Source organism: Castanea sativa, chromosome 10, assembly GCF_040712315.1.
Source record: "Castanea sativa cultivar Marrone di Chiusa Pesio chromosome 10, ASM4071231v1".
Classification (NCBI taxonomy): domain Eukaryota; kingdom Viridiplantae; phylum Streptophyta; class Magnoliopsida; order Fagales; family Fagaceae; genus Castanea; species Castanea sativa.
Genome location: NC_134022.1, coordinates 2,614,125 through 2,631,046, shown reverse-complemented (window position 1 = coordinate 2,631,046; position 16,922 = coordinate 2,614,125). Strand labels below are relative to the sequence as shown.

Sequence of the window (16,922 nt, the reverse complement as noted above, 5' to 3'; positions counted from 1 at the left end):
ATCGGGGCAAAAACTTAACAAGGAAAAAACATCCTTGTTTTTTAGCAAGAACACTAAGAGAGAAGTCCAAGACCAAGTGAAGTAGATTTTTTGGAGACTAAATCATCCAACACCGTGAAAATTAGCTTGGCTTGCCTCCTTTGGTGGGGAAGGGCAAAAGAAAGGCTTTTAATTGCATTAAGGACCAAGTGGGGAGGAAAATAGCCGGATGGAAGGGGAGATTTCTTTCAAGTGCAGGGAGAGAGATCCTAATCAAGGCAATTGCTCAAGCAACTCCCACATACACAATGAGTTGCTTTAAGCTACCGGATTCGCTTTGCAAAGAATTAAATTTGATGATGAGCAACTTTTGGTGGGGGCAGAAGGATAAGGAGAGGAAAATGGCATGGATTGCATGGGATAAGCTTTGTACTTCTAAGGAAGAGAATGGCATGGGTTTTAGGGACCTTAGAGCATTCAATCTTGCCCTTCTTGCCAAACAAGGGGGAAGAATTCAACAAAACACCCAACTCCCTAGTTCATAAGGTCCCTAAGGCTAAGTACTTTGCAGATAGGACCTTTAAGGAAGCTCAGTTGGGAAGAAGATCATCTTACATTTGGCGAAGTATAATGGCAACCAAGGATATTATGGAAGTAGAATCTAGGTGGATTATTGGAAATGGGGAGCAAGTAGATATTTGGACGGATAGGTGGTTACCCACTCCGGATTCTTTCAAGCCTGTCAACCTGAGGGTCCCTTTAGAGTCAGAGAAGGTGGCTTGCCTCCTGGATAAAGAAACAGGGTCTTGGAATGTAGACAAAGTGAAATGCTCCTTCCTCCCCCATGAAGCCGAGGTGATATTAGGGATCTCCATCAGTCCTCGCTTAATGGAAGATTCCTTAATCTGGGCATGGACAAATAATGGAAGCTTCTCGGTGAAAAGTGCATACAAGGTGGCTCAAAAATGGTTGAAGAATCGTAATGTTAAGGCTGTTGCTGGGGGAACCTTTGATAACTCACGGATGCAAGCTCTTTGGAAGTTGATTTGGAAACTAAATTGTCCAAATAAGATCAAACAATTCATGTGGCGCTCATGTAGAAATATCCTTCTGACAAAATACAGGTTAAAGTCTAGGGGAATTACCATTGAGGATTGTTGTGACCAATGTGGCTTAAGTGAAACCTCGGGTCACATTTTGTGGGGCTGCTAATGAGCATCAGAAGTGTGGAGTGAATCAAGGTTGAAGCTTCCCTATGTCCCAAACCATATGCAATAGTTCATTGAGCTAGTCTGGGAAGTCAAAGAGAGGACGCCTAACATTGACAAGGAACTCTTTGTTGTCACGACTTAGAGTCTATGGAACCATAGGAATGCAGTCAAGCATGGGGGGCAGAGCAAGAATGCAACCAGGATCACAAAGGAAGTTACTGAATACATGAAGGAAATCCGACAAGACACCCATAACCCAGGCAAGAGCTCACGCGTTTCCAATCTTCAATGGTCCCCCAGAAGGGGCTGGTACAAGATCAATACAGACGGTGTAGTGTTTAAAGAGAGTGGCAGCTGTGGGATTGGGGTGGTTATTAGGAATGAGGAAGGCTGTATGATGGGTGCAGTGAGTAAGCGGATTAAACTCCCATTGAAGGCATTAGAGACAAAAGCTCTAGCTGTGCAAGAGCATATTGTGCTTGCTTGGGATTTAGGTTTGAGGGAAATAGAAATTGAAAGTGGTTCCCAAATGGTGGTATCTGCCCTGGTGAATGCTAAAACCGGGCCTTGGTCCATTTCCAAAGTAATTAAAGGAGTGAAGTTAAGCCTTCATTGCTTCAAGGCGTGGAAGGTAGCTCACGTGCGTAGAAAGGGGAATGTAGATGCGCATCTAATGGTGAGGGAGGTTATCTCTGTGTTAGATTGTAATGTTTGGGTTGAGGATATCCCGCCCAGTATTGCTGAACAAGTGCTCAAAGATGCACCAAATCTATATGATGTTTCAATTTAATGAAAGTCTTTCAAAGCTTCTTATCAAAAAAAAAAAAAGAAATGAATGAAACTTAGAGGACTGAAATGACAAAACCCAAACTTATAAGACTGAAATGAAAAATTATAAAACTTAGATGGTGAGTTTTGATTTTAGCCCAAAAAAAAAAACATCATCTCCTTAGAAGCCAAATGCCCAAACCATTTCTAATTGACCGGTTGACAAATATTCTCATATCACTAAAAATTACTAGCCCTAATCTTAACACCGCCATCCTGCCCCTCACTTGCGTCATCCTTCTCTCGTGACCAATGTCCTCTCACACACATAGCCATTGGTGCAACGCTGTGCAATCACATACCCATTAGTGTGTGTGCAACTATTTGGATCTTTGAACCCCAATTTCTTGATTTATCAAATTTTCAATGATATTAACATACCCCATGTGTATTTCCCACATGCCTCCTCGTGTCAATTAGCATGGTTTGCAGTTGTGGATTTATCAATGAAACAAAATGCAAATATTTCCAAAAATTGGACCAAAAAGCAAACATCCAAGGCCAGTACTTCAGTCAGTTCATAAAAATCCTCTAATATTTCGTCTCTATCTCTCTCTTTCTCTCAGATTGGGGTTAGCAATTTTCAGTTTGATTTGGGAATACCCATTTCTCAATGGGTCAGTTTGAAATGGTTTGGCTTCTTACGAGTTGATGGGTTTTTTAATGAGTCAAATTTTGGACTCTAATTTTTTGAAAAACTTACAACTTACCCACTTGTGATTTGACCGAAATTCAAATTTCCTACCCGTGGTTTGAAATTTGACACTTTACCCATTTGAGGTTTGATCAAAATTTAAGTTGCGTATCTGTAATTTGAAATCTCATAATAAAAGTGTTCCATTGGATTTTTTTTTTTAATCTTATTTGATATTGTATTTTTATGTTTTTTGAGGAGAGAGGCATAAAATTGGAGTAAAATTACATATTTAACATTGTTTCTTACAAAATGGGTTACAAAACTCTAACCAAGCTAACCTCAAGTGGGTAAAGTGTTAGATTTCAAATCACATGTAGACAACTTAAATTTCAACCAAAACCACAAGTGGGTAAGTTGTAATTTGCCCTGATTTTTTTTTTTAATTTTAAATTTGATGTCATGTCACTTAAAAATTGACACATCATACCTTCGTTCGCCATGTAAGCACTGAGACTAACAACTGTTAATAGAAAGACCAATTGTATTCATTTTTTAAACTTGAGGGGACAAAGTGCTCAGTAGGCAAACTTCATGGACCCATAGTGTAGTTGCGCCAAAGTAAAATATGCCATCATTGTATGCATCCTCTAGTTTAGGGATTAAACTTTTATAATAGATATATAGATTGTTAGACACACTCATACAAATGTCAAGGGCATTGTAGTTTAATTGACACATCTTCATGTACAAAGTACTTGCAAGTTTGGGGGAAAGGGTTCGAGCTATAGGATTAACACAATATTATAACTATCTAAAAAAAAAAAAAATACACTCTCACTAGTGTGTGCGTGTGTGTGTATAATGATGCAAATAGTCCTATTTATTGACTTTAGGGCCTACTCAAGATTAATGAGCATTATAACTCATTTATTCATATAACTCAAGATAGTTCATTACATCTTTTGAAGGTGTTGTGGATATAGCATTTCTCTTTTAGTTACCATAAAATTCACACCAGATAAATTTCATTATAATGAAAATTTAATAGTTTATTTATAATTAATATTAAAATGTGCCAACGTGATATTTCTTTTATAGAAGGATAATAATATGTTTATTTTTATAGGAATATGAAGCAAAATATAAATGATAGAACAACTAAATTTAATGTGTGCATGTATATAAGGGTCTCATATTTGAACTGTGGCTACTTGGGGAAATAAAGAATAATTGCTCACACATAATAATCAAGGTGTTAACATGAGCTTTTTAAGTTGGTAGGTTTCGGCCTTGTGCCTAATCTCGGTTTCATGAGTGTTCTAGATAATCGCTCCAAATTTTATAGGAACACTTCCTATGAGGGGCTACAAAGTCACCAAAAATATATTAATACTAATGTGAATATAAACCCACTTATTCACATAAATAATATACCTATATTTGTCATGGTGAGAGTTTCAAAATAAAGATTGGAGTTAAATGTAAGACACTAACTCTCCATAAAAATTAAAACTTACACTTTTTTATTTATCACAAAATTCACTGCTAATAAATTTCATTATAATGAGAATTTAAAATTTTATTTATAATTAATATCAAAATGTGCCAACATGATATTTCTTTCATAGGATAATAATATTATGTTTATTTTTATAGGAATATGAAGCGAAATACAAATGATAGTACAACTAAATTTAATGTGTGCATGTATAAAAATGATAGAACAACGAAATTGAATGTGTGCGTGTATATAATGGTCTCAGATTTAAACTTTGAATACTTAGGGAAATAAAGAAAAATTTCTCACACATAGCAATCAAGGTGTTAACATAACCTTTTTAAGTTGGCAGGTTTTGGCCTTGTGCCTAATTTCGGTTACCGTAAGGGTCATCAAATAGCCCACGACCCATAGCCCGACTTAAAAACCCGACGGCCCACTGGGCTAATGGGTGGTCCGGCCCGTTGTTATTGAAACTCATGGGTAGCCCACTAGCCCAACCCACTAGCCCAGTGGGTTAGGCCGTGGGCTAGTTTTTATACCCATGGATACCCGGTGTGCTAGCCCAGTAGCCCAACCCATTGCCCAGCCTGTTGGCCTAACCCGTTGGCCGAACCGAATAACTCATAATTCATAACAAAAATATATAAGAAGTGTATGAAGGATTGATCTTGAGATATTATAGAAGAATTTTTTAAGAGAACTCCCTGAACCACTAAGATACTCAAAGTAATTGTGCTAAACTTAGTTTACTAAATATATATTTTTCTAGTAACCATTTGATATTTTTTTTATTAAAGATAAAAATAAAAAACTATTTAAAGCCTTAATAAAAAAGATTAAATATGTTTCCATCAACAAAAAAAAAAATTAAATAGATTTGACTGTAAAAAATTTGTAATTAAGTATTAAATTCTTTAATTCTTTCCTTTAAAAAAATAGATTGATTATTTCCTTATAAAAAATTGATCATTTCCTTATAAAAATAATAAAATAATATGCTAACATAAGCCCATGGGTAACCTATTAGGCCCAACTCGATAGCCGAGCTTACTAAAGACAAAATGGGCATTGCCCATGGGCTGACGTATTCTCTTTCGGCCCAACCCAACCCAGCCCATTAACTAGTTAATAGCCAATTATGCCCAGCTCATTGTGCCCATGGGCCAAGTAAAAATGGTCCGGGCCAGCCCGACCCGGCCCATTGACAGCCCTTATTTCGGTTTCATGAGTGCTCTATATAATCACTCCAAATTTTATAGGAAGTGGCACCACTTCCTATAAGGGGCCACAAAGACACCAAAGATATATCAATACTAATGAGAATTATAACTCATTTATTGACATAAATAATATAACTATTTATGTCATGGTGAGAGTTTCTAAATAAAGATAGGAGTTAATTGCCACTAAATTTATTACAAGTAAATTTCATTATAATGAGAATCTAACAATTTATTTATAATTAATATTAAAATATGCCAAAATGATGTTTCTTTTATAGAATGATAATAATACGTTTGTTTTTATAGGAATATGGAGGGAAATACAAATGACAGAACAACTAAATTTAATGTGTGTTTATAAATGACAACACTCATGGTTAAATTTGCGGTGTAGGGTTGTAGATCACATACCAATGGCTAGAAGGTTTGTCTTATTGGTTTTGTTCACATTGTTTCTTTCTTTTAGCAGTAATGATGTTGGTTGCAAGAGAATTTATCGAGAAGATCACATGGAGTTGAAAAGGAAACATAAGCTTTTAAATAAGTTGGTCAAGAAAACTATTCAGGTGAGATCAATATTTCCATTGTATGTGTATATATATTTATGTTGAAGAAATAATGTTGCAGCTATTATAGTGACAAAATGATTTTGTGATTTGTAGACAAAGTATGGCGATACATATGATTGCATAAATCTCTATGAACAACCGTTCTTCAATTATCATTCACTCAAGAACCATACTCATGATTTTCCAGTAAACTTCAATTACTATGTCACATTTTTCTAATTTTCTTTTATTCTTTTATATATATATATATATATATATATATATATATATATATATATATAAAGAAAAGTAACACTAACTTCAATATTGAATTAATTAATGTACAGGTGAGATCTTCCTCCAACCCTAAAGGAAGCAGAGACCAAAAGTCTTCACCACTATTTAACTCATCTAATTTTTGGCTAAATGGTAAAGGTTGTCCAGATGGTATGGTTCCCATTAAGAGAAATACGGAGGATGATCTCAAAAGGGCAAAGTTAGCTACAGAGATACATAACTTAAAATATAGACCACTCACTATTGATAGACCTGGTACTCATGTAAGTTATCATTGCTACACTCTAATTTATTTTTATTTATTTCATACATTTGCATATATTTTGTGTTGTAGTTGTAGTTGGTTCCTTTTTTTGTATACTATTTTCTTTTGATAGAAAAATAAATAGTATCTAATTATGTCAAGCAATAGCTGTGTGTGAATTATTTTTTTAATAATACACAGTACCCCAACCCCATCCAATACCATATTAATGATATATATGTGATTGATTATTTTCTGTTGTGAACAAATTTGTTAATTTGAGGGATAAAAGAGGAGACAAAAGAGAATACATGAGAGTTTATGCAGTTCTTATCAACATACAAGCTAAGGGACAAAAGCTGAAAGTGATACAATAATGTGTCATTCACTTATAATAATACACTACAATGGATAGCACTGATATCGGTCGGGTTTGGTCAAGCTGAGATTTTCACGGTTTTGCTAGATTCAAAACCAATACAGACTGATACTTTAACAAAGCCGTACCAAACTAACCATGAAAGCCACGGTTCGGCCCGTTCGGCGTGATTAGAGTTTTTTCAGTTTCCTTAAATCATCTATTTTCTTCTCAAAAAGAGTGAGTAGCACCGTTACCTCCCCTTAGAAATCAATCTATTGATTCATTAGCCAATCTCATGATTTTCTTTTAACAATCAATGACTTGATATTGTCTTCAATGAATTTCAAAAATCTCATGATATATATTCTTTGGCTTTAAATTTATTGATTTGATCTTCAATGACATGCAAATATATTTATAGTATCCTAAAAATTCAGCATATAAATCACACACAAAAAAAAAAAAAGACTCTGTTGTTAATTATGGTGTGATTGATGATTAGTAATTTGGCTTGGAGTGCATAAGCACGCACATACTCAATGTGCAACTAGAGTTGGAGGAGAAACACAATGAGTAATCACACAATTTCCTTTAAGAATAATTTTCAAATGATTGCTTTAAAATGTTATATATTATTCTCAGTATGCTGTAGTGCGGACAAAATATACGAACGTGTACCATGGAGGTTCTGCAATCATCAGCATATATAACCCAAAAGTCGAAGGAACTCAATACAGTTCTGCTCGCATAAAGGTTCAAAATGGTCCGGATAGCATAGAAGTTGGATGGACAGTAAGTGATAGAGGAAACAAGTTTACAATATGTATCTATGTATGTAAATGAGCTTGTTAATTCTAATACTCATTTATTTTTGTCTTAGGTAAATCCAACCTTGTACAATGATACTCGTACCCGATTATACACATTTACAAAAGTAATTAACATATATTTTTTTCTATTCATATTTTGTTCTATTAATTATGTAATAAACTGCACTATTTACCTACCTTTTGATATTGATGTTTCCATCTACAGACAGGTAGTTCCTCATGCTTCAATACATTATGTAATTCAATAATTCCTACAAGTACGGATATTCCTCTTGGCATTGCTATAGAACCAATTTCAACGACAAAACAGCAATTTGACATGAAATTCATGCTTTTTTGGGTAAATAAATAGATATATGTTTTTATATAGATGTGTGTCTGCGTGTGTTTCTTTGGTACTAACCTCTTTGTGCATCAAGTATGATACAAAAAAAGCACATGATTTGTTCTTACTTCCTGTGTTTGTGTTTTTTCTCTTGAATGATAGGATTCTAGCAATGGAAACTGGTTTCTAAAATTTGGTCAAGATGAAACTGTCATCGGATTTTGGCCAAAAAATGTATTCACTGCTTTAGGAGACGGTGCTAATTACGTTGAATGGGGAGGAGAGGTTTTTAGTCCTCCTGGTGTGCCTAGCCCTCCCATGGGCTCTGGGTATAGTGCGAAGTTAAATGAAGACACCAGATATGATGCATATTGCAGGCAAATTAAAACAATTAATGAGACTGATTATGTTGTGAATGCTGTTGATACCGAAGTTTTTTCAGATATTGTACAATATGAAGTTCTTGATGAAGGAATATTTAGTCGAGCTGATGTTCAGCACATGGTACTATTTGGGGGTTTGGGTGGTTATACTGGGACTTAAGATTTCTAATTTTTCTTTTGGTTCAGTGCATGTATTCTTATCAAATAATTTAATATTTTGATCAATAAAATGACTTTGAAGTCAACTTTCAACTCACTATACTTATAGCATGAATATTGTTGTCTATTTTCCATCCAACAGAAAAGAGCCGTAAGTGATCAAATGCAAATGATTAATGAGACCATTATTAATGCAGAATACCAGAAACTGAGAAAGATGCAAAGAAATGTAGTACAAAGCCAAACAAACAAAGATTCTCATTGTTAACTTTGCCTAGTGTAGCAAAGATATCAGGACATCCTTAGTCGATGGCAGATGGGAAGACTGAGTAACATGCTGACTTCTCATTTGACACAAAATACCAGAAACAGATTGTTGATGCCATAGAATCTGTTCAGTTGTTTGCTTCTCTGTTTAAAGTTGGGAATGGCTGTTGTGGTCAATCTCTAGAATGCTTGAAGCATGATACAGGCCTAAAGTAATTGAGATAATACTTGTAAGTAAATAAAAATATGGAAACAAAGACTCAAAGTAATTTCTATCTCACCTGAATTACATTGTCCTGAAATCAAACACTTTTCTGCACTCCTTTTGAGTTCATAATTCCATAAACTTCTTGACTCAAGGTAACCATATATAACAATGATAAGAATGAGAAGGGATGGTTGCTTGAGTATCTTCTTTGATGACTGACAATTACACTCAAGTAAGATCTGCTTGATCTAATAATTTAAGGTATATAACATTTAACCAAAAGCTAGACATCTTATAACATGATAGATTGATAGTTATAACTATATCCTTGATAATCAAAATTTTATATATAACACTAAAATTTTTGACATGTACTCATTTTAACTGGATTTCATTTACTAGTTTAAGATGGATTTGTTTTACATTGACAGCGAAATCCATTGAAAAGAAGAAAACGATTATACCCTGCAAATTCAGAATCAGAGTCATCTACTTTATTTTTTTGAGTCATCGGAACATTATGTTGTCCTCATGCTCTTTGTTCTTCATCCCTAACATGTGTGGATTGTGTTGAAGTTTCTGCACAGATTAGGTTATTGTGAACTTACTTTTGTTTGACATGGTGCCATTGGAGACACCATGAATTTTTTTATTTTGATAGCTAATAAAAATACACAACACAACTCACACCTGCACAGATTGAGGCCCTGACCTCACCTTCACATTGATTTGTTCTAGGATTACTAGCTTCACGTTGAGTTTGAACTAAGAAACAGATAATAAAAATTTCCTTTGTCTCATGGCATTAGCTAAATTAGAACCATAAAACATTCATTAACAATGGAATCATCCAGCATGTTAAAGCAGCTCTAAAATATAATCTTAACAACCTTAAATAGTATATGTGTTTACATCAACACTAATGTAAAAATGTTGTAAAAAGAGATGTTACGTCCACAACATTTTTACAACAAACCATAAGTGGCAAGTTGTTACTGGTTGTTATTGTTGGAGCAAAAAAGTAATCTTAGTGTTAGGTTCAAATTTGAACCAATAACAACTAATCATCTATGATTTGTTATGAAAATATTGTGGACATAGCATCTCTCTTTTTTAAATAGCTGTATCACGACAATCTAACACAATCAACAATTCCTACATGTATAGCAAAACCTTGTAACCAAACAACTCACAGCCCAACTCTAAATTCCTTCACATGAAGTTGGAACGAGTTGTGGGATTTGAAGGATTTTCTAAGTGAGAAATCCATATGATTGAGATTTACTTAATGGAATGTTTTTGGGAATAAAATCAAAAAATAAATAAATACTAATATTTTGTGAGTGTGCTTAAGTGTGCACGAGGTCTTGATCTCAATTTAATATTCAAGTTTAATTTTGGCGAAAATGCACTTTTAGTCCCTATATTTTGGGTCAATTCTCATTTTGATCCCAAAATTGATTTCATTACTAATGTAGTCTCTAAAAAAAGAAAATCGGTTTTAAAATGGTCCTTGTCGTCAACCCACTAACGAAAACCTCCTACGTGGCAGATGAAGGCACAAGTGGCACAAAAAATGCTGATGTGGCTATTAAAATAATATTAAAAAATACCACATCAGCATCTTATTTAAAAAAAATTAATTTATCAATTTTAGCAAAATTAAAAAACAGAAAAAATAAAAATAAAAACACATAAATTCAAATCATATCGAAGAACATGTATAAACAAGAACTTAAATCCAGATTACAAGAACACAACCCCAGATCACAAGAATGAAGAACATAGTACTCAAAGATTTTCTTTTCCAACATTTCTCATAACACAAATTCAACTAAATACATAGAATTATATCTCCAAAACCAATAAATCAAAACCCAACCAAACCAACAACAAAGCATCTAAATCATCCAACATCAACAACAAAACAAAACCCAATCATCAAACCAAAATCCCTAAATTTCAAACCACAAATCCTCAACAAACCCTAGAGAAAACCCAATCATCAACGCCGATTTGTGCAGGGTCAGAGCCTCCGCCAGGCCGCGCGGTTCCTCCGCCAAGCCAGCAGTCTCCGCATGATGCGCGAGCCGTCAATGATGGTTTGGGAGACCGCGACGAAGCCACTCGAGGAGCGTCAGAGCGACTGGGCCTACTCGAAACCCATGGTGCTCCTCGACGTGCTTTGGAATCTCGCCTTTTGAGCTTTTAAAAAAAAAATTGGTGGGGTTGTTTGGTGGCTAAGAAAATGGGGGAAAATTTTTGGTGATGGGGATTTGGAGCTTAGGTTCTTGGTTATTTGTGATGTGGGTAATGGAAAAAGGTTAAGTTTTTGTGAGGTTGATGTGGTTATATAGCTTAAATGACACTTTTTTTTTTCTTTGTATGTGTTTTTGTTTGGTAATTGAGAAAATGAGGTACAATTTTGAAAATTGGAATGTTAGAGCTCGGGTTTTTGGTTATTGTGATGTGGGTGCTTTTGATTTTGTTTTCTCTTCTTACTTGTGTGTTCTTCATTTAGATTAAGAAATAATTAATTAAGATCAAAGGATTTCAAAGTCCACCCAAATGTGAATTTTTCTAGTTTTGAACTTTTCAGGGCTTGAGGATGTATGTTCTTACGGAAAAAAAATGAAAAGTAAAAAAAAAAAAAAAAATTAGATTAATGTTTATTTTGAATTTTTTATTTATTTTCTGACCAAGCTTTTTATTTTCTAGGCTTTTTATTTTTATTTTTTATTTTTTTATTTATTAAAATGCTGATGTGATATTTAAAAATGTTAAATATTTATTTTTAATAATATTTTAATGGCCACATTAGCGCCACGTTAACAAGTAGGGCACTCCGTTTGTCATGTAATAGGTTTCTGTTAGTGGATTGACGGCAGGAACCATTTTAAAAATGATTTTCTTTTTTTAGGGACTACATTAGTAATGAAATCAATTTTGGGACCAAAATGAGAGTTGACCAAAAATGTAGGGACCAAAAGTGCATTTTCGCATTTAATTTTTTATGGGTTTTTTTGTTTGGTGCAGATTCTGGGTTTTCTTGGGTTTAATTTTTGTTAATCCGAGTTTGGGTTTCAATTTATTTCTGTCCTTATGTAAACTGATTCATTTTTTCCCCTCTGTAACATTAGTTCACTCTTCATTAACATTTTCGAGGCAAGAAAATTACCTAAAAGTTGTGCACTTCATTTGAAGATTTCAGTTCTATTGATTTATTGTCAAACTTAAATATCAGAGAGAGAGAGAGAGAGAGAGAGAGAGAGAGATTTAATTACTCATACATAACAATCAAGGCGTTCACATGAGATTTTTAATTGGCTGGTTTTATAGAAGAGAAATGCTAATAGATGTCCTTAAGACAACGGTTAAAAATTCATTTAAAAAAAGTTTTTATGGAAAAAGAAAAAAAAACAATTAATATTTTGATAGTTTTTTTCATTTCTCATAAAAATGGTGTCAAAATTTTCCTAAAATTGATTGTTAACCATTCCCTAAGGGTACTAGTTAGCTTGACCCTTTATAGAAAGCCTAGATAATCAAGGTGTTCACATGAGATTTTTAGTTGGCCAGTTTTATAGAAAGCCTACATAATCACTCCAAATATTATAGAAAGTGGCACCACTTCCTATAAGGCGCTACAAAGACTCCAAATATATATCAATACTAATGATAATTATAACCCATTTATTCACATAAGTAATATACCTATTTATGTCATGGTGAGATTTTTTTTTTTTTTTGAGAAGAGAATAAAGATTAAAGTTAAATGCAAGAATCCAAATCTCCATAAAAATTAAAGTTTATGCCTTTTTATTTACCACAACTTAACTACAAATAAATTTCATTATAATGAGAATTTAACAATTTATTTATAATTAATAAGTTTCTTTTTTATAGGAATATGAAGGAGATACAAATGACAGAACAACTGTATTTAATGTGTGGGTATATAAATGACAACACACATGGGTTGTGGTATAGATCACATACCAATGGCTAAAATGATTGTCTTACTGGTTTTGTTCACATTGTTTCTCTCTTTTAGCAGTAATGAGGTTGGTTGCAAGAGAATATATCGAGAAGATCACATGGACCTGAAAAGGCAACTTAAGTTTTTAAATAAGTTAGCCAAGAAAACTATTCAGGTGAGATAAAAATTTCTATTTATGTGTGTGTATATATATTTATGTTGAAGAAATAATGTTGCAGCTATATATTATAATGACAAAATGATTTTGTGATTTGTAGACAAAGTATGGCGATACATACGATTGCATAAATCTCTATGAACAACCGTTCTTCAATTATTATTCACTCAAGAGCCATATTTATGATTTTCCAGTAAACTTCTATTTCTATGTCACGTTTTTCTAATTTTTTAGTTTTTTTTTTTAAATGAAGAAAAGTAACACTTACTTCAATATTGAATTAATTAATGTACAGGTGAGATCTGCCTCCAACCCTGAAGGAATTAGAGACCAATAGTCTTCACCACTATTTAATCCATCTAATTTTTGGCTAAATGGTAAAGGTTGTCCAGTTGGTATGGTTCCCATTAGGAGAAATACCATGGCTGACCTCAAAAGGGCAAAGTTAGCTACAAAGATACATAACTCAAAATATAAACCACTTACCGTTGATAAACCTGGTACTCATGTGAGTTATCATTGCTACACTCTAATTTATTTTTATTTATTTCATACATTTACACATATTTTGTGTTGTAGTTGTAGTTGACTTCAATGACATGCAAATATATTTATAGTTTCCTACAAATTTAGCATATAAATCACAAAAAATATATACATGAGTTTGCTGTTAATTATGGTGTGATTGATGATTAGTAATTTGGCTTGGAGTGCATAAGCACACACATACTCAATGTGCAACTAGAGTTGGAGGAGTAATACTAAGAATAATTACACATTTTCTTTTATAAATAATTTTCAAATGATTGATTTAAAATGTTATATATTTTTCTCAGTATGCTATAGTGGGGACAAAAAATAAGAACAACGTGTACCATGGAGGTTCTGCAAGCATCAGCATATATAACCCAAAAGTCAAAGGAACTCAATACAGTTCTGCTCGCATAAAGGTTCAAAATTATCCAGATAGCATAGAAGTTGGATGGACAGTAAGTGATAGAGAAAAAAAGTTTACAATATGTATTTATGTACGTATATGAGCTTGTTAAATCTAATACTCATTTCTTTTTGTCTTAGGTAAATCCAACCTTGTACAACGATACTCGTACCAGATTATACACATTTACAAAAGTAATTAATTTTTTTTTTCTATTCATACGTTGTTCTATTAATTATGTAATAAACTGCGCTATTTACCTAACTTTTAATATTTGATGTTTCTATCTACAGACAGTTAAATCCTCATGCTTCGATACATTATGCAATTCACTAATTCCTGTGAGGACGGATATTCCTCTCGGCATTCCTTTAGAGTCAATTTCAACACCAGAACAGCAATTTGACTTGCAGTTAATGCTTTTTTGGGTAAATAAATAGATACATGTGTTTATATAGATGTGTGTGTGTGTTTCTTTCGTACTAACCTCTTTGTGCATCAAGTATGATACCAAAAAAAGCACATAATTTGTTCTTACTTCTGAGTTTGTGTTTTTTTCTCTTGAATGATAGGATTCTAGCAATGGAAACTGGTTTCTAAAATTTGGTCAAGATGAAATTGTAATCGGATTTTGGCCAAAAAATGTATTCACGGCTTTAGGAGACGGTGCTAATTACATTGAATGGGGAGGAGAGGTTTTTAGTCCTCCTGGTGTGCCTAGCCCTCCCATGGGCTCTGGGTATAGTGAAAGGTTAGAAGAAAACACCAAATATGATGCATATTGCAGGCAAATTAAAACAATTAATGAGACTGATTATGTTGTGAATGCTGTTGATACTGAAAGTTTTTCAGATATTGTACAATATCAAGTTATTGATGAAGGAAGAGTAGGTGCAGATCAGCACCTAGTACTGTTTGGGGGTGTGGGTGGTTATATTGGGGAATAAAATGACTTTCAAGTCAACTTTCAACTAACAATACTTCTAGCATGAATATTGTTGGCTATTTTCCATCCAACAGTGAACCATAAGTGAACAAATGCAAATGATGATGAGACCATCATTAATGAAGAATACCAGAAACGGGGAAAGATGCAAAGAAATGAAGTACAAACGAAGATTCTCATTGTTAACTTTGCCTAGTGTACCAAAAATATTAGGACATCCTTAGTTGATGGCAGATGGGAAGCCCGGGTAACATGCTGACTTCTCATTTGACACAAAATACCATAAACAGATTGTTGATGCCATAGAATCTGTTCAGTTGTTTGCTTCTCTGTTTAAAGTTGGGAATGGCTGTCGTGGTCAATCTTTGGAATGCTTGAAGCATGATACTGGCCTAAAGTAATTGAGTTAATACTTATAAGTAAATAAAAATATGGAAACAAAGACTCAAAAGTAATTTCTATCTCACCTGAATTACATTGACCTGAAACCAAGCACTTTTCTGCACTCTTTTTGAGTTCATAATTTCCATGAACTTCTTGACTAAATTCCCTTTCTAGGAAACCATATATAACAATGATAAGATTGAGAAGGGATGGTTGCTTGAGTATCTTCTTTGATGACCGACAATTACGCTCAAGTGAGATCTGCTTGATTTAATAATTTAAAGTATGTAAGATTTAACCAAAAGCTAGACATCTTATAACATGATAGATTGATAGTTATAACTATAACCTTGATAATCAGAATTTTATATATAACACTAAAAATTTTGCCATGTACTCGTTTTAACTGGATTTCATTCACAAGTTTAAGATGGATTTGTTTTACATTGACAGCGAAATCCATTGGAAAAAGAAAAGGGTTATACCTTGGTTCAGACTTGGAGCCACCTACTTTGTTTTTCTGAATCATCGGAACATTATGTTTGTCCTCATGCTCTTTGTTCTTCGTCCCTAACATGTGTGGATCATCTTGAAGTTTCTGCACAGATTAGGTTATTGTGAACTTAGTTTTTTTTGACACAATGCCACTGGATACACCACGAATTTCTTTATTTTGATAGCTAAAATAGATAACGCAACTCACACCTGCACAGATTGAGTCCCTGACCTCACCTTCCTTATAGGGTGATGAGATGCCACTTGTTCCAGGATCACTAGCTTCACATGGAGTATGAACTAAGAAACAGATAAAAAAAAAATTTCCTTTGTATCATGGCATTAACTCAATAAGAACCATAGAACATTCATTAACAATGGAATCATCCAGGATGTTAAAGCAGCTCAAAAAATTTAATCTTTACAACCTTAAATAGTATATGGTTTTGGCATGTGCAAATCCTCTATTTTGCATTTCATCCTCAAAAAACATTGGTCTAATTCTGATAAACTTGCATCAATGCTGATAAAATCTTTGACAGATAATGCCTTTGTTTTGAATTGAAAGCTGCAAAGAGAGGGATCATCAAGTATCTTAAATCATATAACAAAATCCACGACTGCCATAGAGAGAGAAACGGAGAGGGGTTCTGGTGTTGTACTTGTATTGGAGACAGCTGTGTAAAAGGATCAAATCATGTCAGCAAAATGATGCCTATATACATTATAAGCATTAAGAGGCTTTGGGTTTCTCACACAGAGACTAGATAACAATCGTACAACTGATCAACAAAGATTACTGTCTGGCTCAGGCCAAATCCTCTATTACTTGGTAAAACGCAGGCACCAAAATCATCTAAAACAAGAATGTCCAACATAGTCCATTCTTAAGGGTGACAACTTGTTGTATGGTTTTAGGGTCATAGAAAAATACTCTAGAAATAAACTTTACTAGATACATAGAGAGTACAGAGCTCAAGAAAAACATACCAATTAACTAGT

General features: G+C 33.7%; 1 protein-coding gene and 1 long non-coding RNA gene across 2 annotated transcripts; one reads left to right on the top strand and one right to left on the bottom strand.

The window, feature by feature from the left end:
• Window positions 1–5,792: 5,792 nt before the first annotated feature.
• Window positions 5,793–15,042, top strand: LOC142613488 (uncharacterized). The gene is made up of 14 exons (XM_075785851.1): window positions 5,793–5,803; window positions 5,846–5,945; window positions 6,042–6,134; window positions 6,275–6,487; window positions 7,472–7,621; window positions 7,710–7,763; window positions 7,865–7,999; window positions 8,147–8,488; window positions 8,893–9,005; window positions 13,056–13,155; window positions 13,995–14,147; window positions 14,236–14,289; window positions 14,389–14,523; window positions 14,668–15,042. The coding sequence occupies exons 1-14, from the start codon at window positions 5,793–5,795 to the stop codon at window positions 15,040–15,042; spliced, it is 2,028 nt and encodes a 675-aa protein (XP_075641966.1).
• A 154-nt stretch (window positions 15,043–15,196) lies between these two features.
• On the bottom strand, window positions 15,197–16,245 carry LOC142612556 (uncharacterized). The gene is made up of 4 exons (XR_012840145.1): window positions 16,131–16,245; window positions 15,911–16,023; window positions 15,509–15,686; window positions 15,197–15,433 (listed from the first exon to the last, which is right to left on the bottom strand). It is a non-coding gene; the product is annotated as an uncharacterized LOC142612556 (long non-coding RNA).
• Window positions 16,246–16,922: the final 677 nt, after the last annotated feature.